This window comes from Nipponia nippon, unplaced genomic scaffold (assembly GCF_047370975.1).
Source record: "Nipponia nippon isolate SJK-2023a ecotype South Korea unplaced genomic scaffold, ASM4737097v1 scaffold_13, whole genome shotgun sequence".
NCBI lineage: Eukaryota > Metazoa > Chordata > Aves > Pelecaniformes > Threskiornithidae > Nipponia > Nipponia nippon.
In genome coordinates this window covers 5,699,759-5,720,590 of record NW_028262324.1, presented here as the reverse complement: position 1 = coordinate 5,720,590, position 20,832 = coordinate 5,699,759, and the positions used below count along the sequence as shown (strand labels likewise).

At 41.9% G+C, this 20,832-nt stretch overlaps 2 protein-coding genes across 4 annotated transcripts in view; both read left to right on the top strand.

Annotated features, from left to right (window-relative positions):
• Positions 1-10,248, top strand: part of GNAS (GNAS complex locus) — a 161,233-nt gene extending 150,985 nt beyond the window's left edge. For all 3 annotated transcript variants that reach the window (XM_087749582.1, XM_087749583.1, XM_087749584.1), the window contains exons 7-12: positions 1,641-1,714; positions 2,467-2,525; positions 3,596-3,716; positions 4,769-4,899; positions 5,424-5,491; positions 6,383-10,248. In XM_087749582.1, the coding sequence (XP_087605708.1) occupies positions 1,641-1,714; positions 2,467-2,525; positions 3,596-3,716; positions 4,769-4,899; positions 5,424-5,491; positions 6,383-6,529 (600 nt within the window). In that variant the 3' untranslated portion in view covers positions 6,530-10,248. The remainder of the gene's footprint in view (positions 1-1,640; positions 1,715-2,466; positions 2,526-3,595; positions 3,717-4,768; positions 4,900-5,423; positions 5,492-6,382) is intronic.
• Positions 10,249-10,387: 139 nt separating this feature from the next.
• LOC104013083 (uncharacterized) lies at positions 10,388-18,685 on the top strand. Its single transcript, XM_087749585.1, has 5 exons — positions 10,388-11,551; positions 12,437-13,281; positions 13,648-13,728; positions 17,282-17,370; positions 18,494-18,685. The coding sequence occupies exons 3-5, from the start codon at positions 13,677-13,679 to the stop codon at positions 18,611-18,613; spliced, it is 261 nt and encodes an 86-aa protein (XP_087605711.1). The 5' UTR covers positions 10,388-11,551; positions 12,437-13,281; positions 13,648-13,676; the 3' UTR covers positions 18,614-18,685.
• Positions 18,686-20,832: the final 2,147 nt, after the last annotated feature.

Below are 20,832 nucleotides of genomic sequence, written 5' to 3'. Positions count from 1 at the left end.
AGCAACTACTCTTCAGATATGAAGCTTTAAACAAGTATCAGTTTTATGTTGGAGGCTATTAACTTGTATTTACTTATACTTAGTCTATAGCACTAAGTATAGTACTTACAATTTACTTGTAGTAATTACTCAAGTAAGGTGAGTATTTAAGTAGTTACTTAAGTAAAATAGTTACATACTAAGTAACAGTAAGCACAAGTACTTATGGCACTTGTTTGGGACCATTGACTGCATTGAAACTCCCCACAAGTATACTGTGAAACAGGCCCATTTGGATTATCCTCTGGGATATTACACGTTTCTCCTAAAAGAACTCCCGAGTGTAAGAATTAAATCACTTCCTTTCCTTTTTTTTTTTTTTTCCTTGAGGTGGGTGAGTGCTTTTTTTTTTTTTTTAACATCATACTTGTATTGATTTCTAGAGATGCAGAGCTCCAGAGAGTCCAGTTTTCCCCATTTGCTTCTGTTTATTGGGGTGTTGAAATTTTCAAACTGTTTCAAACACAAATAAGAACAATGTTTAAATATATACATATTTCAATATGAGTATTAAAATAGCCAGACAACAATAATTTACTGTCAGAAAACTGATGTTAAAACATAGCCATTTTGTTTAATGATTTAACAGTGTTGTCTAACCTTTGGATTTTGTGTGGTTTTGACTTTGACTAACCAGTTTGGTACCTATGTAGGAACAACAGAGCTTTTATTGTGCATATAATTTTTTTTTACAGTCTGTTCCGCTTACATGATCTTGTCCGCTGCAAATGTTACAATTTATCTGCTATTTAGACCCATTGTGAAGAACACCAAAACTTAAGTCCTAAATTATAAAACCTTTACTTGAATTCAAAGTGGTATTTTGTAGTTATAGTTATATTTGGACTGTGCACTTGGTCTGCAGCCTATGCAAATCAGGTTCTTCTAGATCAGTGACCCACTAGGCACTGTATGTGGCTGTCACTGCTTTACAATACACTGTAAATAAAAGCCAATACAGTTTGGTTTTAATAGGGTTTTGTAGCACTTATAACAATTTCAATTATTTGTAGCTCACAACTTCTGATTACCATTTCTGTCTGTACAGGAAATTTCAAATTTTATCTTTGAAAAGCCCAATTCTCATAAGATTTAAGTGGTTGAGCTCCCGGTTCTTTGAAGGAAAAAATGGAAAATTCTGAGACCTAGACACTTCTTTTAATAGCCAAGCACTGAGCAGCTGGGGGAGAGATCTGTCTTCTGGGGTTGAGAATTATTTGGTTGTAGTTTAAAGATCCCGTTGTGTGCCACAATCCCACTGAAATCTGTGAGTGCGTCATCTAATCTCTAGGGATGGGTCTGCACTGTTCTGAACACTTGCGTTTGCTTTAAGTGGCCTGTAAATGTTTCCTCCTATTCCAAGCTTGGCACTTAAAACCTGCTTGTGAAAATATATGTACTTTAAAAGTTGAGCACACCCATATGTGTACACGTGTTCAAGATCAAAACCTTAAATGCAGCTTCATAATGCTCTCTTCCCGGTTTTTGCAGTACAGCATACACTGTCAGCACTGGGTAAAAGGGGTTTATTTCTGTTGCTGGATATATGAAGAATTATGAAGTATCTGTGTTGAATCAATGACTTTTCCTTTATGCTCTAGGATCTTCTCAGATGCAGAGTTTTGACATCAGGAATTTTCGAAACCAAGTTTCAGGTGGATAAAGTAAATTTTCAGTAAGTATCCTTATTTTTTTCTTTTTCTTTTTTCCTAAATCCCATGCAGACAAATACCAGGGTAAATTGGAGGACAGTCTACCATACAGTCATTGAGACTACTGTATTTCTTAAGTCGATGTTTAATAGAAAGCAAGTATTTTATGATTTTTTTTTAATTTAGTAGTCTGGCTTTAAAAAGAAATGCAAATTGGTGTGCAATTTTCTGCTTTTATTTTAAATCACAAAGAGCAAAATGTTTTAAATCTATTTTTACTAATGCCTTTTCTGAGTATTTGATTCATTGCTAGTTTATATAGTGAAATATTTGACCAAAAACTTTGTACATATCTAAGTAACAGAAAATGCATATTCTCTTTACTGTCCCAGGTTAGAAAGATTACTTGACCCGAACAAAAAACGCTGAGTTTTAGTCTGGTCCTGTTGACCTTAGATCTGTGATACTTGTTTCAGCAAATGACTTTTTATAGGACCTTTTTTAATGTCTTGGCTTGTAAAGGTGAAAATGAATGTGCAATGTGCATACGCCAGAATTTCTTACCTTCAAGTGTAGGTGTTATTGGAAGTAAACATAATTATATTTTGTGATGAAAGCTCTGCGTGCATATGATGGTGGACTGTTACCTGTTCAGGTTCTCATAATCCTCAGATCCTTTTAGCTTCTATGACACGGAAGTCCTAAAATTTCTTACAAAAAAAACCCCAAAACAAACACAAAATGTATTCTGACTTGATTTATGTTTTTTTCTTAGTATGTTTGATGTTGGAGGGCAACGAGATGAACGCCGAAAATGGATCCAGTGTTTTAATGGTATGATTAGAATTTATGTTTGTTTTATAAAATAGTTCTCTGCAAAATTTTAATGCCCGATCTTCTGCCTGTGTGAAAGCCATCTTCTTTTCCACGTAGCTTGATAAGGAATTATCTGAACAGTCATATGAGATGGAATTTTTCTTGACATGTAAACTTCTGTAACTGTATAGAATACGTTTAGGGAGAATGTAGGTGGAAGGGAATTCAAGTTTGATAATATCGCTTGTCTGTTTTCTTCGGCTTCCCTCTCTTCATTTAATTTAATAGATGAAGTGGAATTCATCTTAAAATTCATCGTATTTTGCTATGGTTACCGTCATAGAGCATCACCTGAACACTTCATACGTGCGTGGAACTCCTGCACAATATTTTCTTCTGTGCTATTAATAACAGATTTGTTCGGGTTTTACCTCTGCTCCTTCCTCTTCCTATTACCTCATGATCTGACTCGTCTCTTCTGCTGTTGATGTCGGAGGTAGATGAGCCTGGAAGTCAGTGTAAAGGGGTCTGGAGCAGCACAGCCACACACGAACACAGAGATCTGGACTCTCTGATCCTGGGAATATCTCCCAGGAAAGAGATAGGGGCCTCTAAGCAGTATAGTACGCTATAGGAAGACTAGAGCAATTAACCATGAACTCACAGCAATCTAATATTTTTATTATGACTATTCATGCAGATCAAAAGTGCCATTTGTCAGAGGTCTTCCCCCAAGGGCCTCCCTGTCCTTTCTTGATAGCTCAGAGTTGCTTTCTAAGTTTCCTTACACCTCTTAAATCTTTAAATTCTCCTCTTAGCTTTTTTCAGTTCCCCTCTCTCGCTTCTGTTCCTTTCTTTTCTACATGTTCTGTCACTCTGTCAGCTTCTGTTCTGTGGCCTGCCTTTCCTATCTCTAATGGTTTCTTCACTTTTTTTTTTATTTCTGGTACTTAGAAAGCTGTCAGCAATAGCATTCCAGCCTGTTCTCTTCATGAAGACGGAAGTCTGGCAGCTCTTAATTGAACTTTGGGATTCCTGGATATTTCTTCTGAAGTTTGATATTAACTAATGGGTATTTCTTGATTTAGATGTGACTGCTATCATATTTGTGGTGGCGAGCAGTAGCTACAACATGGTTATACGAGAGGACAATCAGACCAATCGGCTTCAAGAAGCACTAAACCTCTTCAAGAGTATCTGGAACAACAGGTCTGTGAATTGAAGTTTCAATGTTCATATCACGTGAATTAGTAATCCTGTCTTATACTGTAGTCAAGACTTGTGTACTGGGCCTGGCTAGGATAGAGTTAATTTTCTTCCTAGCAGCTCATACGGTGCCATGTTTTAGATTTTGACTGAAACAACACCGCTAACACGCTCACGTTGTAGCTGTTGCTGTACAGTGTTTGCAGAGCATCAAGGCCTTCTCTGTTTCTCACTCTGCCCCCCCCAGTGAATACACTGGGGGTGCGCAGTAGGTTGGGAGGGGACCCAAGTGGGCAGATGACCCAAACTAACCAAAGAGGTATTCCGTACCGTATAATGTCACGCTCAGCAATAAGAGGGAAAAGGGGGGGGCTTAGGAGGGTTAGCCGTCTTGCTGGGTATTGGTCTACCCACGGGAGGTGGTGAGTGACTGCCTTTGGTTTGGTTTGGTTTGCTTTCTTCTCTCTTCCACGTATCCTTCACTTATTGAACAATGATTATTTATATTTTTTTATCTTGACCCCCAAATTTTCTTGCTTTTATTCTTCCTTTCCTCTTCCTCCGTCCCACGGAGGGGGAAGTGAGCGAGCAGCTGTGTGGTGCTTTGCTGCCCACCGGGGTTAACCCACACCAGCAGCCTAGCCTGTGTTACTTGCTTCTCGCAGCACGGGCCAAGCTAGTCTGCGATCACAACTGCCTACCTGTTACATTAATGTCTAATACACGCATCTAATTGAAGAAAACTCTGGAGACTTACAAATTGGTAGTTGCCATATTGAGGCTGAAGTAATTAAAGCAGTGATAGACTAGCACGCTAAAAAGTGGATATGCTCACCTATTTGATGTATGTGGATTAGCAGCAGCAGGTGGGCACACAAACCGCACGCAAGGTGTGTACATCTGGAATTACACCATTGGATTCAGGTATAAAAGGAACCTTTGAAAATTATTACAGTGTGTCGTATGACTGTTCTCTCCAGAACTGGGTTAAGTGTCTTTTTGCTGTATGATCCTAGCTGTGCCTTCTCAGAGCGTTCGGTTTCAATTTTCTACAGGTGGCTACGGACCATTTCAGTAATTCTTTTCCTGAATAAACAAGATTTGCTAGCAGAGAAAGTTTTGGCAGGGAAATCTAAAATTGAAGACTACTTTCCGGAATTTGCTCGCTACACTACACCAGATGATGGTAAGTTTTTTAAGTTTTATTAGCAATTTATCATTTCCTTGTTAATTGCGTTTGTGATGGTTTTGGTAATTTCAGCTAAGACTTGAAAACTCTTAAGTAGATGTAATCTTCACTGTCTTTCAGCCAAACTGTAATGTTAAATTTTAGGTATTAATAGTGAGGGAATCCTGTCTTCTGTACATTTAATATATTAGTAATTTCATCATGCCAAAATCCTGTTACTTTGCTGGCGTAGACCACAGTACAGCTTGTCGCAAATATGTCCTCTGGGCTCCCCTGAGTTGTGTCTGTGGTCGTTTCTCTAACCTGCCAAATGCCTGGTACTATGGCCACTGTAACACTCCTTCGTTCTCCTGAAATCTTGCTGTTTTAAATAATACGTTACGGTTTGTCTTATCTCATAGTCAGTTTTGCAAAGTATGTTTCTATCATATGGGAGCAGAAAACAGAACAAGTTACGATTTTTAGGCGTTATCACCAAAAAACATCTGGTTTAATGAGATACTTATTTTATTATTAATCAGCAACACCAGAGCCTGGTGAGGATCCCAGAGTTACAAGGGCCAAGTATTTTATTAGAGACGAGTTTCTTGTAAGTATTTCCTTTCTTTCAGTGTTTCTTACGTGATTCTTCTCAAATATAAGCTCTTATGCACCTTCTACTATTGCAAAGTGCTGTCACTTCTTGCGTTGTTTATACTTAACATCCACGCTGCATAAAACACTGTTACATTTAAGAGCTTTACTGCTGTTCCTTAGCTCCTCTTCAGATATTTGTTTGTTGACGCAGTACATAATTAAATAGCAAAAGAATTGCTGAGAATTAAGAAACTTTCAAATAGAATGATGAGTGAAGTCCTACTGTTATTAATGGGGCCAGGTTTTTATTCCATGCATCGTTTCTAAAGATAAAGACTCATCAAAAGATGCATCTTCTGTAAAATATTAATGTCCTTTTCTTAGTATCTTTCCCATTACTGGTCAGCTGAAGCTATAATGGACGTAGGTTTTTTAAATATTATGACAATTACTTGTAGTGGTGAGCATGGCAATCAAATTGTGGACTCATTTTTTAAAATGGAGCAAAATGAACTTTCGCGGGAGGCTTTCTGTAAGTGTAAAGCAGGGATGAAAGCCTTGTACAAGGAGGCAAAATCCCACTCTCGTCACGGACAAATTGACGAGGAGTTGTGTGGTTAAATTCACCAAAGCTGCCTATAAATAATAGCACTTTTGTGAGTTCAACTCTGAAATTCCCCAGTACGCAGTGACCTTCTCACCGTATAATTCCGGTCATTTTAAATTTCATGTTTTATGTGAGAGTGTGAAAAATTGTGGGCATTTTGCCACTTCGTTAACACCCTTTGAAAACACAACTCACACATGTGTAGCTTAACCTTCATTCATCTGAGTTTAGAGAACGTGGGGGTTTTTCCCCAGTCAGTTTTATTGTAACCAAGTATCTCTCTCTTACTTTTAACAGAGAATCAGCACCGCAAGCGGAGATGGAAGGCACTACTGCTATCCTCACTTCACGTGTGCAGTGGATACAGAGAACATCCGGAGGGTTTTCAATGACTGTCGGGACATTATTCAGCGCATGCACCTTCGCCAATACGAGTTGTTGTGATGGAGAGCACTTTTTTCTGTGTTTTGGACTCCTTATTCCTTATTAAAAAAAGAAAAAAAAACACCCTTGCCCACATAGGGTGGAAGAGAACTGTTTGAATCTCCCATTGATTTGCACCCCTCAACTTTTTCTCCTTGCTGGACAATAGCAGCACTTCTAAGCTTGCTTCTGTACCCCTCGGACAGTTTGAGATGGCCCCTAACATTTAAAAGGCCATTTCCATGAGGATTCCCTAACACTGTTATTAACAAAAGAGAGAAAAAAAAAAAAAAAAAAAGAAATAAAAACTAATTAATTAAAAGCCCTGAATGTGGAGCACCTGAAAGAATTGGGGATAAAAATTTGAAAGATAAAACAAAAATTGGGGAGAGAAAACTTTAGGTAATTTAGCACTGTTGTGGGCATAATCATATAACCCGTGATCTCCACTTTGTATCATTCACTGCATCAGACTAAAGAAGGTGCCAAGTCACAGACCAAGTTTGAAGACAGACACTTGAGTTTGGTTCTCTGACTGTAATGTGGCTTTGAACGGAAATACTGACAATTCTACAACAGACCTAGACAGTGCAAAAACCAACTGCTACCTTTCAGAAGGGTATTTTTAAAACCAGTCTTGGTGGTCTAAAGACAACCATGGACATTTATGAATTGAACTGCGTATGGCCTGTGATTGCAGAAAGAGTTAACCACACACTGTTTTCAGTTTGTCCACTGATGATCCTGTCTGCTATAAAAAAAAATCATTATCTGGACTGTAGTCCTCACAGTCTTTCCCTTCTTTTTCTTCTTCCCTCCCCTCATTTTTTATTTTACTGCTGGATTATTATTCTTGTACAGACTGTAAAATGTATTATTTTGTACAACTTTATTGAAAAAAAAAAATAACTTGTAGAAGATCTTTGTGCCTTGATTATGGCTGTACCTGTACAATGAGCTAAGATGTAAGTATGTTTGATTGCGCTGTACAGCTTTGTCAACCCTATCTGCAGCATTAGCTCAAGGTAGGGAAAATTTATCTGTAGTTTAGTTTTTCTGGTTTATAAAAGAAGGAAAAATACTGTTTAGTAAAAAAAAAAAAAAAGAAAAAAAAGAAAAAAAAAGAAAAAAGTACAAATTGTGCAAACTTAACCACTTTAAAAGTGAGGTCTTCAACAAGTGACCAGATGTTGCAGCATCGTGCTTTTTAATTTTTAGCTTTAATTCATTTAAATCTCTATCCAAATGCAAAACATGGCTTGTTTCTACATAAACCAAATTTTGCTACAAATTATAAATGTTAGTCTTTGGTCATTCGTAGTCCTTTTTGCTAAAGACAAAACCAGAACAAGAACAGACACAGAGGGCATCATGCAGGTCTGGTGACCGTCTCCAGGCTGGGCCAAATACCCCACCGAAGTCCACCACGCCGCGCGGGCGTACTGCTACCAGAATGGCAAGGTGTGCACTGCCCTTGGATTTGGCCACTGAATTCCAGTTTCAAATGATATTTTTATTTCTCTTTTAATAAAGAGATACTTTAGAACCTTTTTGTTTTATATTAACTATATAAGTAGCTTAAAGTGAAGATGTGTGGATTTTTCTTAAACTTGAATAATTTATGCAAATTATATGCTTAGAACAACATGTGGTACAGTAAAAAGAAAAAGAGCAAAAATCACTGTAGCAATAAGAGAGCATGTAATTTTAGTAACTACTACACTGCTTTATATTTTATACCTAGGTGTTTTATGTCTCTGTGAGCGTGTTACTTTTTCATGTGTCTAAACCTACGTGTACAATTTGTACAGTCAGAAATTACAGCTGTAATAACACATCTAGAACAGTGTTAGCCTATATTACTCGAACATCCCCGTTCCCCCTTCATTTACGCCCCTAAACGGATCTGGAGCTTACTGCAGTGACTCTAAAAGGAAAACAAAAGAAACAAAACAAAAACCAAACACCAAAATACTTGCCTCTTTGTCTTTCACACTAGCTTCCCTCCACCCAAGAGACCGTGTTAACTTTCTTTTTTGGGAAGAGGTCCAGTTTAAATTAAAATTAGGATGTGTCCGTGACGTCCGTGCAGCTAGATTTGCTTCAGGTATCAGATGCCTTTTTAATACTAAGAACTGCAGCTGTTCAGAACTGAGAGTTTTCATTGCTTTTGTGGTGAAATGTTTAAATGAAAATTAATCACCTAGTCCATTTTCATGTAAAGAGCAGGGACTTGATGGAGTTACTGTCCCATCTCTCTTAACTCGAAATCACCGGTGATCTTCCAGAAGACACTAAATCGTCTAAAAATTTTAGCTGCAGTTGCTACTCACCTTTTAAAAATGATCGTTCCTGTTCACGGGTTTAGAAAGTTGCCACCTGAAATTTGTAGAACTGTAGGAGGACGTGACCGAAAACAGCCCCTTACAATAGAAGAATGTATCCAGTGCCTCTAGGTTAAGGGCTGGTGTTTCCAGTAGATAAAAACGGGACACGCGTTGTGGAAAGGAAATTCATTGTGAGCCTTAATTTTAGTTACAGGAGCCAAAATCTTTAATTGAGGGCCAACCCTTATCTTTTTAAGCCTAAGAGGAGTTGGTGTAAATGCCAAATTTACAAATGGGGAAAACCTGTAGCGGGGTGAGGAATGTAATCTCTCAGAGAAACAAAGCACCTCCATTAAAAAAAAAAATAATTAAAAATAAGCTGCTTTCTCTGATAATGAGAAGGATACATAATAACAAGGAGCTATATAAGACAGCAACAGTTTAAGAAACCTAAAGCTTTATATGAACAGAAATGTTTAGGGGATGCTTTTTTTTTCCTTAAGTGAGGAAAAAGGCAATTGTTTCGAATAGGGTTGAGTTGCACAAGTACGGAGTGTGTGTGTGTCTTAATGTCTCAGTATTGCCTTTGTTAGTCTCTATTAGTCCATGCAGTTTGGTGGCCTGGTAAATGCAAGTCTTATTTTTAACAGCTTTTTTTTTTTTTTTAATATAGAAACATAAAGCTTTAATGCTTGCTATTTAATAAGTAACTGTGTTTTCTTCTGTCTCTAATTTAGTGGCCATAATTTGCAGTTAATTGAACCATTCCAACCTAATGCTTACCCATATTTCCTAGTTTTGTTTTATTTATTTATTTGAACTTCTTGTTTTCATGATTGAGGACTTTCACTTCTGTCTCATTCATCTGTTTGGAAACTTCTGACCTTACAGCCAAAACTTAACTCCTTCTACTCAGTATTCATCGTGATGCTGAAGTGTAAGATACCTGCAAATGTAAACACTACCACTTTTATTAATAAAAGCAAATACAGTGTTTTAGGGCACATTTGCATCACTATAGTTGAGGTTGTGTCAGTATTTCCATTATAAACCCATAGAGGGTCTATAGCTTGGCACTAAATTGCCCTAAGCTAAATCTCTGCCGTACAAGGCTTCTGCTCAAGCGTGATTTGGTGGGTTGGTTTTTAAATAGTTTCCAACACAAACTCTTGTTTCTGTTTTAAGTTATACAACTGTTTTGTTGGATGGGGGTTGGTTTAAAAAAAAACCAAACAACAAAAACAACAAACAAACCTGGTTCAAGATTGTTTTTGGCACTTCTGTAACTCAGAAATGGTTTTGATTTTAAAACATAACCTTTGGCAAGCCAGTAACCTACAATATGGTCTGATCACTTTGGGTATTTTGTAAAAAATAATAATAAATTGTAGAGATGTTGTGGTTTCAAAATCAGCTACTGTGCATTTGCAGTAACTTATTTCAACCCAAGAACTTGTAGTAATTTGTACGTCAGTACACATATTCCGCAGCCAGTGCGATGCAGCAGAATAGTCGTAACTCCTGAGGGCTTTTTTAATAATGTGGAGAGGTAAATCCACTACAGACTAAAAAAAATATTCAGCTGCTTCTGAAAGCATCAAAAACTGCTCTCTTAGGGGCTGAAACTGGAGCTCTGTAAGTTGTTAGGAGCAGACTTCGATGCAAAAGCATATGAAGGGATGCTGGATCAGTTGTCGTAGACAGGAGCCCTGAGGGCTTACCTTCATTTATCTGAAACCTATTTTGAATCATGGCACCGAGGACAGGATTATTTAACTTGGAGTATGTCGTTAGCTCCAGAGGAGCTGAAGCTAATTCTGTTCCGGTCTGTTGCGCACATTTGATACCTGCAGGGTAATTTTCTTTTACCAGTAAATCTATGCACCGAAATATTAACGTTCATCACCTTAGAATCCGAGCACCTTGTAACTAGTTGTGGCGCAATATTCCTGTAAGTGACGTAGGATGTTTTGTGTTACAGCCTGTTTTCCCGATGTCAAAAGCTGCGTGCCAGGAAAAACGAAAGATAGAAACGTGATGGCGCGGGACATCGTTGACCGCAGACAGGGAGGCAGACCCCGTGGCAGCCGAGTACCAGCGCAGTGCCTTAGTGAGCATACTGTTGGTGATGGGTGCTATACAAATGTCTAAGATGGATAAAGTTGTTTCAAGTTATAAAATGATGTAACGTATTCTGGAAGAGAGTAAATCTCTTCTTTCCCCAACTGTATCTAATATGCTATGAGTATTTCTAACAACACTGGCACTCCTAAGACCTCTTCATGGAAGTGGATTATAAAATTCCTACTAACTGTAGAAAGCAGGATCAGGGCCACAGATTATCATCAGTGGAAATCTCACACGGGAGCAGGTCCTTATCCCTAAAATACATGTTGAGTTTGTATAACAGTAAAAATACTTACAAGCAAGCATCTGTTTGCAGTCCAAAACCAAAACTGTACCCTTCTTCCTCAGCTTGGTATTTCTGAAAATTCATCCATTGGGAATAAGTCTTTGTTCTATGACAAACTTTGAAGTGTCTTTGTAAATAAAATAAGCTACCAGGGGGATTTCTGAGCCTCTGCTGATGAAAGCCGTTACACTGAAAAATCTCTCTGGTGACTGACAAGATAGAAATTCCAAGAGTTAACCTATTTTACTCCTGGTCATAACCAGCTGGCTTAAATACTGTGAGTGGATGTCCTTCAGTTCCTAGGTAGGTAAACTGCTTCAGAGTATTTTACTGTATTGCAGAGATTGCTAAAATTTCAGCCATGAGCACTGGCTTCGGAACTGTTTTCAACCCTGATTCTCATCTTATTAAAAGTTAAAACTGCTTTTTGCCCTGTCTACTTTTAATGTACGGAGCTGAGCAAAATGGGTGCAGTTTAAAACACAAGCCTACTTGGAAAGACAGCTTGGGAGGAGGTGGGGAGGCAAACTAATCTCTCGCCACATTACACATAAAAATAAGAAGGTGGTTGGTTTGGTTTTTTTCCCTAACTTCTGGGTCCTATAAACTTAGCCTGGTTCTGTGGAAAAACAGGGAGTTCTTCTGTAGGTTAACAGCAGCGAGTGCTCACCGATACCTCTGCAACAAGGGGCAACTGACCAAATACATCATTTTCTTTTTAAGAAGAACAAAAAAATACCACACCAGAATTTACAGGTTTTCCTAATTTTTTTCACTTAGGAAGTTTTCCTCAAAAATTTTTATTTTAATGACAGGAGAAAACAATGCCTTTAAACATTGTCCCAAATACAGATAAATTTTTGAGGGAGAAGATGCTGACCTTAGGGTTTTTTATGTAACACAACATGCTTTCTAAGGCTGGGGTACCAGTAGACAAATGTAAGCAAATTCAAAATTAAAGTGTGAATGTATCTCTTCACTTTAATTTACTCCGTTGTTTCATTAAATGAGTTGGCTAATACTTTTTTTTTTTTTTTTTAATATACTACTACTCAAGTTTGGAGAAAGAGCGAGCTTAGGACAGAGGTAGTAACGTTGGAAATTCAGTTCTGTTAGGCAAACTAATGTTTCTAGGCTGTGAATTCTACATGAATTATTAATAGTGAAGTACAGTGTTTCTATTTGTAGTTTTCCGGTATTTGGTGTGACTTCGGAATCGTTATCATTCTTGCAACTAAAATGCTGGAGCGCCAGCAGAGATCAGGCAGAGGAAGGAGCTGCTGTGGGAGTGTTACGCATCACCGCATCAGGCTTGTGACTGTGAGGCTACTTGGAGAGGGGGCCCATTCTGGCTCTTTTTCACTGCATTACCAGTTTTCTGTCGGCAGGACCAGAAGAGCTTCCATAAAAAGAGAAACGAAGGGGTCGGGTGATACAACCACATACATGTCTGTTAATGAAAGGTATTTCAAACTTGTATTAAGCCAGAGCCATAGGAGACAGCATGTCTGCCTGAAACGTGTGTGTGACGATTCATATGTATCTCAGTATTTTTAATCTCCGTTCTCTCTTTGCTTGAAGGCACAACTTCCAAAATGAAGTAACAGGTTTCACGAAAGTTTTGGTGCTAACCTTGAGTTCTGTTTCCCACAGGGCAAAACTCTGCTGGGCCACAAAGGTTCATCTATGTAAGACAGCCTGGAAGCTCAGTGCTGCCCCAAGCAACGGCTCTTGCTCACCTATGTGTGCTTTAAAACTGGGGAGCTTACAGCCAAACGTTCTGTCCCAACATCATGGCCCAAAAACTGCTACCTTTGGATTCAGCTATTTTCTCCTGTCCTCAGCCCCCCCCCCCCCCCCCTTTGTAACGTATATGGTTGGTAAGAGAGAATAGAGCAGCTGTAAAAGAAAGTTATGAGACCACCTCACTGAAAGTTTCAAGGAACTAGGGAAAGCTAGACAAACGAGACTCCTAAATCCATCACCTTGGACACTGAAAGATATATTTAAGGGGGAAATTCTTCATTCCCCAGGTAAGTGACCCAGTTTGCGATCCTTACACAAATTTTCAAGGTCAGAGAATGTATTTACGTAAAAGGGCAGGATATCTCCAACTAAGGAACCGCAAAAAATGCACTTATTACATACATTATAGAACTGGGAGAGACTTCAGTGAAGTTTAAGTTTAATGATCAGTATGCAGATCAACTGGAACTTGCTTTGAAGCAAGAAAATGTTTCCACTATAGGCTCATCTTGAAAAGTACCTGGGGCACTGTGAGGCTATGCTTTTAAGCAATCAACAGTATATAAATACAGCTCCAACTTTTAAGTTGATGTTTGAAGGAGATCAGAGTGACATTATGTCAGCAACCTAAAAACCACCTTCTTTTGTCTCAGAATACTTCTCAGTTACCTGGCAAAGCGTCATGGTGTTCAGTGTCTGGAATAACACGGTGACCAGTAATCGTGAATCTCGAGGTACAAACAAAAATGCTTAATCTTGAGGTTTGCTTGAGAAGGAAGAGCTCTTCAGCCAAAACTCACTAGCCTAACTCGATGCTGCTGTAATTTCCTACTCGATTTGAAAGTTACTACCTTATCTCTAGTTGAATGTATTGGCTGAGTTGTAAAGGGCTAACGATTACAAAATACAAATTTATGCTAAAAGAATTTGTAGAGGGCAAGGAGCAGAGGTAATTAGCATACAGAGAATGGCAGGGTGGATATTTTTAAAACACGTGTGAATAAAAAGCAGTTTTTCTGGAAGTCGGCTCTTCTGTTTGGGATTTTGCTTGTATTCTAGGAAGGAACCAAATGAAGTTGGATGATTTCATCAGCTGTATTATATTCAGCCCTTCTTTAGGTAGGAAATCTTGAAGCATAGTTGTTAAGTAACTTGCTCAAAAATCAAGCAACAGATTTTGATAGTTGCGTGGAATTGAAACTTCAGCATTTGGTACTTGGTTTATTCTTTACTCCCTTAGAAGAGCCATTCCCAACCTTTATGAAACCGATAATCTTCACTTCTAGTTAAAATAAAAAAGAGGTAAAGAAAAAAAAAAATAGTTTTCCGCATTTCTCTAGATTTGGCTCTTCTTCACACACATCTACTTTCCACGATGCCTTTACTGCTTCTTCAAAGCATGCAGCAGGGACTCGGAGGCTGGCCTTCATAGTATATTTATTGGGCTCAAAAGTTTATCTTTAATATGCTCACTGCCTTATCACTGCCTCATCAAAATCTCGTTAGATGGGAGTTGTGACTCAAGATTTTACACACCAAGTGTAGTCAAATATGCATTTAGGGAAAATCTGTTGCATTGATTTGCTGGATAATGAAATCTTTCAGGGGCATTCAGGTAAGTCTAAGTGCTTTTCTTTATGAACGTTTCGCTGAAACTTTGTAAAACACAAATCCATATGGGAGAGCATGGTTAAACCCGAGAAGACAACCAACACTGTTTCCATTCAACGTTGTGAAAGTTTAGTTTGCAAAAATCAGTTTCTGGTACATTTCGTGTTTCCTCACAGTTTAAATGATACCTTGAAACTGTTGGTTTTGATCCGATTTTGCCTCTTGTTTATTGAGCTGAAGTGGGGAAAACATGGATATTGCAATTCTTCTGCAAAGGGCTACTCAGCAAATGAATATTCTGGCTCTGTTACAGGTCCCTAGTTTTCTCCTCGAGGGAAGCTGAAAGTAAATGCTTTGAGTATTGTTCATTCTTTATATATTAAAAAAATTATATATTCATTTTCTGTTACTGCAATCAAAATAAAGAGATATATAAAGACAAAAGAACTTTTAAGATTCAGATGCTGAAATTCCTAGTATCATTACTGTGTAATACCACTATGTCTCTCGCTGGCGGTTGGTGCTGTCGACTGTTCTCTGTTTCTACTCAACTAAGCAGGAAGTTTCATAGCATAATTACCATTGAAGTCCTACAAGTCCAACTGTTGTCACTAGACAAAACTCTTACCTGCTCTGAAAATGCTTTACTGAAGCCAAGATGTACTATTTCAGGCCACAAGCTCTGGGCACAATGAAATTCTCCAGACTGCAGATCCAAATATCCTACCTAGGAGATGCACGGCAAACTTCGGTCACGGGAAGGAAGCCTCTCCCACCTATATAAAGACATCTGTCATACAAAGCGTACTTACTGGAGCCTTCTGTAAAGACCTAGGATCTCCTCCTAAGCCTCACAGTCTCAGCTTTGTGATTTTCCCATCCAGTTTCACTGGAATGTTAGATAAAATATGAACTCACTTTTTTTCCAATTTTAAATTTTCTGAACCTTCTGTTAGGGTAATACAATAGTTACTCTGAAATCACCTTCAGAGAACTTGTTCTACATCTTATAACACTGTACATCATTACAAGCCAAAAAAAAAAAAAAAAAAAAAAAAAGAGATGATGAAGCATAGGAGGTGTTTCTTACTTGATGCTCAGAAAATACTTTTTCTTTCTTGGTTCGGGATAGATTAAATTCAGGTCTGGTATTTTCTTAGGAGTTCTGACTGGTTAATCACACTGTCCGTTCCAAGTACGCTATTATTTTCTCACATCTACGAGATGGAAATTGCCCGCTAACTAAATGGAGATAAGCCAAAAACTGTTTCTCAAGGATATTTCCATTGGCTTCCAGCCTCAGCCTGTCACTTCACTCCCAGTTCTTTCCTCATAAAAAATGGCCGCTGCTTCCATAAGCGTTGAAATGTTACCTCACCGTCTTCCTGACTGCAGGCAATCGAGCAATTGTCTAGCACAGGTAGAGAATGTGTCCGTTGTGCCTTTACTTCAATCCATGCCTTTTATTCTGAGAGTGTCTCTTTTCCTTTCTGTTGACAGAACAAAAAGAACATTATCCTGGACTCACCAAAACGTTGAAGAGATGTTTCAGGAAGGGTTGCTTCACCACTTCACCACCAGCATATGGCAGCACAACTCGCGCTGTGCTGCCGTTCAGGTGGTGGTGGTGGTCTGTATTTTCTATACTGAAATTTTAAGTGCAGTAAGCCCTTTAACAGTGACCACACTTGAACAAGGACTGCGTCTCTTGAAGATAATACCGCTTATTTCTAAACAGGGTTTTTTGGCCTTTCCTACCAAGCAATTTCATGGACTGCAAGGAGGACTATGTCATTTCTTTTTACCATTTTTCAGTTAGAAACTGAATGAGAATAAAGGACCTTTTAAATAATTAATCAGCAATGCTCTTGGCTGCCCTCCGAATCCCAGAACACACCCTCACCCTCCCCTTTCTCACAGTTAAACTCTTGTACAACTGAGGAACGGGAGTCGATCCGAAGAGAGACAAAGGGACTCTCTGTTTCTCTCTCGGGGTCTCCATTTCAGTAGTGCCTATGTCCTTGCCCAAGGTCAGCCTGCATGATCAGTTTTCATTTTAGACTTATCCCCTCTTCGTTTGTCTGTAACTTCCTAGTCCCTCCCTTCGCTGGGGGCCCTCTTGGCCTGTTGCCTTCGGTCAGCACCCCAGCTCGGCTGGTCTCCTTTGGGACCCTCTCTCTCAGCACCCCCAAGAAGGGCTATACTAAGGTCCCGAGGGTAGCACAACCGCTGCTCTGGGGATCCAGCTTCATGTACAGGGGAACAAATCCTGTGTAACAGCCTGCCCTGTGTGGTTACAGACAGCCAAGAGCCTCAGAAACAGGGAACTTGGCTCACACAGCACAGACCTCTCTGCTGCCCAGAAATGAAACTGCTAACTGTAATGCCAATAGTGTTATTTATAGAGACTACAGTTGGTTTATTAAGATTTTTTTTTAGATCAAAGACTTCAGGATTTCATCTTGGGCTAAAAGTAACCCCCAAAAAATTTGTTTGCAATGAGAAAAGGTAGAAATGTTATTTAATGTTATTCTCTGGCAAGTTTGGGGTATGCAGGGTTGCACCAATGCTGGTCCTAAAACTTTACCACTAAAATCTGGTCCTAAAAATCTTACCATTTCCATTCCATTAAAGTTGTCTTTCCAATTCTTTAACTCTTTTTTTTTTCCTCCCCAGGGAACCCCACCACCAACCTGTCCAGGGCTCCTCTGCAACCTCCCCGCAGTCCCCCAACTTGGTGGTCTGAGGTCTTCTGCGTGTCTGAGGTGGGTTTCTGCACCCCCCCAGGCTTCTGCCCCACTCTCGCGCTTCTGCACCCCCGAGATGGGCTTCTGCTGGCCACCACCTGGTCTTTTTGTTGAGCTGTAAATAAACCTCTTTCTCTGAAGCAGAATTAAGTTCAGGACAGGACTCCCACCTTCCCATCCAGTATCCTTTCAACTCGGCATAACCACCAGGTTGCCCTGTCAGCTGTTGTGAAACCATTGACCCTTGAACAATGATCCGTCCTCATCGGGAGAAACAGAGTTTCTCTTGTTTGGAGATAGAGACAGCTTTGAGTTCAACCCACTTCTTTGGCCAGCTTACGTTTTTCTGATCTCTTCAACTTCAGCCATGGCAATTAATCTAAAAAGTAAGCATTATATCTTTCCCTTTTCAAGCACGCAACTATGATTTTAAAAAAACACGGAAACAACCAAAGCAAAACTAAGCCAGACGCAGTTAACAATATCCGCAGAGCAGGAAAGGATCACTTAGTCCTCAGAGCAGGCCTTTGGAGACAGAAATAGCAACCAGTTCTTATCAGGAGTTATCCCAGCTAGCCAGCTGGGAACACCTCCTTCTGTAGGAGCTCGTGGGGATAGCAAGAGTCTGTGAAATTGCGGTTTTGCTTCCTCCTTTCATCCAATTCAGTCGCCATCATTCAGAAAAACCTGCTCAGTTCTTTTCCTCTCTTTGACAGCATTTGCTGTTATCGATTCCATTGCTACAATAAACTTTTCCTTGTAAATGAGATGTTTATGCCTGTATTTATGCTCTTTCTCTCTTTACTGTGTTCTTTTTTGTTTTTCTTAAAGGAAAGGTCTTAAGACATCACTTGCCATCCCACATTACCAGGTAAACTGCTTGGGAACATCGAGTGTAGCGGTTAAGCTCTGACTGTTAGACAGCTAGGAGCATCTCCTAATAGCGACCTGCACAATCTTGTATAAATGTTACGTTGATTCTGATGCAATGTTATTCTGCCGCTCAGCATTCTCGCTCCAACCCTCCCACGCACATGCTTAACCCCCAATTCTCTCATTCTTTAAGTGCATGAAGGAGTGACAGCACTTCTGTTTTCTACCTCTCTGCCTTTTTCACACCTCGCCTGGGTCACTCGTGCAGGCGGCTGCCGGCCCCAGAGCAGGTGACAGCAGCGAAGGACCGCATCACCAGGTGGAGCTGCTTTGCTTCGCGTTGTTCTGCGGCGGAGGATTCACCGGCAAAACAACCCCCAAAGCCTGACGAGGCTGCACTATTCAGAACACTTCACCGAAGCTCCAAGCGTCCTCGATAGCACCGCGTCTCCTGACACTACTTAAAGCTTCGTTTCCCTCTTATTTAGGACCCGTGTCTTGTTTTGAGGGGGTTTTATCCTTCTTTCCCATGGGCTGGAGAAGGCCCCGGCAGATGCCCCCGGGCACCCTGGGGAGGGAGCAGGGCGTGCAGCGGGATGGGGGGGCCCTGGGGATGCCCCGGAGACCCTGGGGAGGGGAGCGGCGGGCGGGACGGGGGGCTGCCCCGGGGGTGCTGGGGGGGGGGGCGGGGGTGCGCCCGGCAGACGCCGGAGGAAGCAGCGGGGATGCGCAGGGGCCGCGGGACGGGGCGGTGCCCCGCAGGGGGTCCCCGCACCCCCCCTCCCCGCCGCAGCGGGGTCCCCGCACAACCGACGCCCCTGCAGCTGGGGGGCGGTGCTATGCAAATGAGGGCAGACCACGTGGTGCCGGGCCACCGCCTCCTCGCTCCCCTTCCCGCGGGTGCCAGCGCCGCGGGGCACGTGACACGGGGAGGCGGGGCGAGGATAATGTGGGAGGGGCTATGCTAATTACTCCAGCCACCCCCAGCAGCCCCACAGAGCGGCTGGCCGCCCCTGTGGAGCCCCTGCAGCCCCATAGAGCCACCCTGGCCCTACAGAGCACCTGTGGCCCTACAGAAACCCCTACGGCCCCATAGAGCCACCCTGGCCCTACAGAGCACCTGTGGCCCTACAGAAACCCCTACGGCCCCATAGAGCCACTCTGGCCCTACAGAGCACCTGTGGCCCTACAGCAAACCCCTACGGCCCGAGGCAGCCACTCTGGCCCTGCAGAGCACCTGTGGCCCTATAGAAACCCCTACAGCCCCAGAGAGCCACCCTGGCCCTGCAGAGCACCTGTGGCCCTATAGAAACCCCTACAGCCCCAGAGAGCCACCCTGGCCCTACAGAGCACCTGTGGCCCTACAGAAACCCCTACAGCCCCAGGCAGCCACTCTGGCCCTACAGAGCACCTGCGGCCCTATAGAAACCCCTACTGTCCCAGAGAGCCCCCCCAGCACTATCAGAGTCCGCTCAGCCCCACAGGGACTCCCCAGCCCCGCAGAGCCCCCGTGGCCCATATACCCACCCCTGCCCTACAGAGCCCCCGGCGTGGTTTAACCCCAGCCAGCAGCTCAGCCCCACCCAGCCACTCGCACACTGCCCCCCGGGTGGGACCGGGGAGAGAATCGGAAGGGCAAAAGTGAGAAAACCCACGGGTTGAGATAAAGACAGTTCAGTTGGTGAAGCAAAAGCCGTACACACAAGCAAAGCAAACCAAGGAATTCATTCCCTACTTCCCATCGGCAGGCGGGTGTTCAGCCACCTCCGGGAAAGCAGGGCTCCACCATGTGTAACGGTTACCTGGGAAGACAAACGCCATCGCTCCTAATGCCCCCCCTCTCCTTCCCCCAGCTTTATATGCTGAGCATGATGTCATATGGTGTGGCACATCCCTGGGGTCAGTTGGGGTCAGCTGTCCCAGCCATGTCCCCTCCCAACTCCTTGTGCCCCCAGCCTGCTCGCTGGTGGGGTGAGAAGCAGAGAAGGCCTGGACTCTCACCACTGTTTCCAGCACAAACCCAAAACGTAGCCCCACATGAGCTACTATGAAGAAAATTAACTCTGTCCCAGCCAGAGCCAGCACGTTCCCCACCCCTTATTTTATACCATTTACGTCATGCTCAGGTCCCACACTATCCGTCCTCATTAACCACCACCCTCCTTCGCATCCTTTTGATACAAGACACAGATAGCATTCCCTTAGTCTATGGACCAGCCCCATGAAATGGCTGTGAAATGTCTCTAAAATGTCCACAAAACGTCCACCGAGCTCATTTGGTCCACAGCTTTGGGACCTGGCCCATAAATCCCCCCCCCCCCAGCCCTATAAAGCCCCCCGAGCTCCATAGGGACCCCCCCAGCCCTATAGGATCCCCCAGTCCCTACAGACCCTCTCCAGCCCCACAGACACCCCACAGCTGCCTCCTTTGACACCAATTTTGTTGTGGGGGACAACCCCAGGCATCTGGGGCAGCCTAGGAGCGTCTCAGACACCTGGGTGGGTGCTGGGGGGGTGGCAGGAGCAGCGGCTGAGGCAGCAGGAGGAACAGCTCACCTCGCCCGGCAGCTCAAGGCGAAGCCCGGGGAGGGTTTTGGGGGCAGGAAT

Bases quoted from the DNA above. Each gene is read 5' to 3' on its own strand.
- LOC104013083 (XM_087749585.1), top strand. From the start codon at position 13,677: ATGGTGTTCAGTGTCTGGAATAACACGGTGACCAGTAATCGTGAATCT. The intron at 13,729-17,281 runs GTACAAACAAAA...TTTCCTCCCCAG, and splicing joins CAGTAATCGTGAATCTCGAG to GGAACCCCACCACCAACCTG. The intron at 17,371-18,493 runs GTGGGTTTCTGC...TCACTCGTGCAG, and splicing joins AGGTCTTCTGCGTGTCTGAG to GCGGCTGCCGGCCCCAGAGC.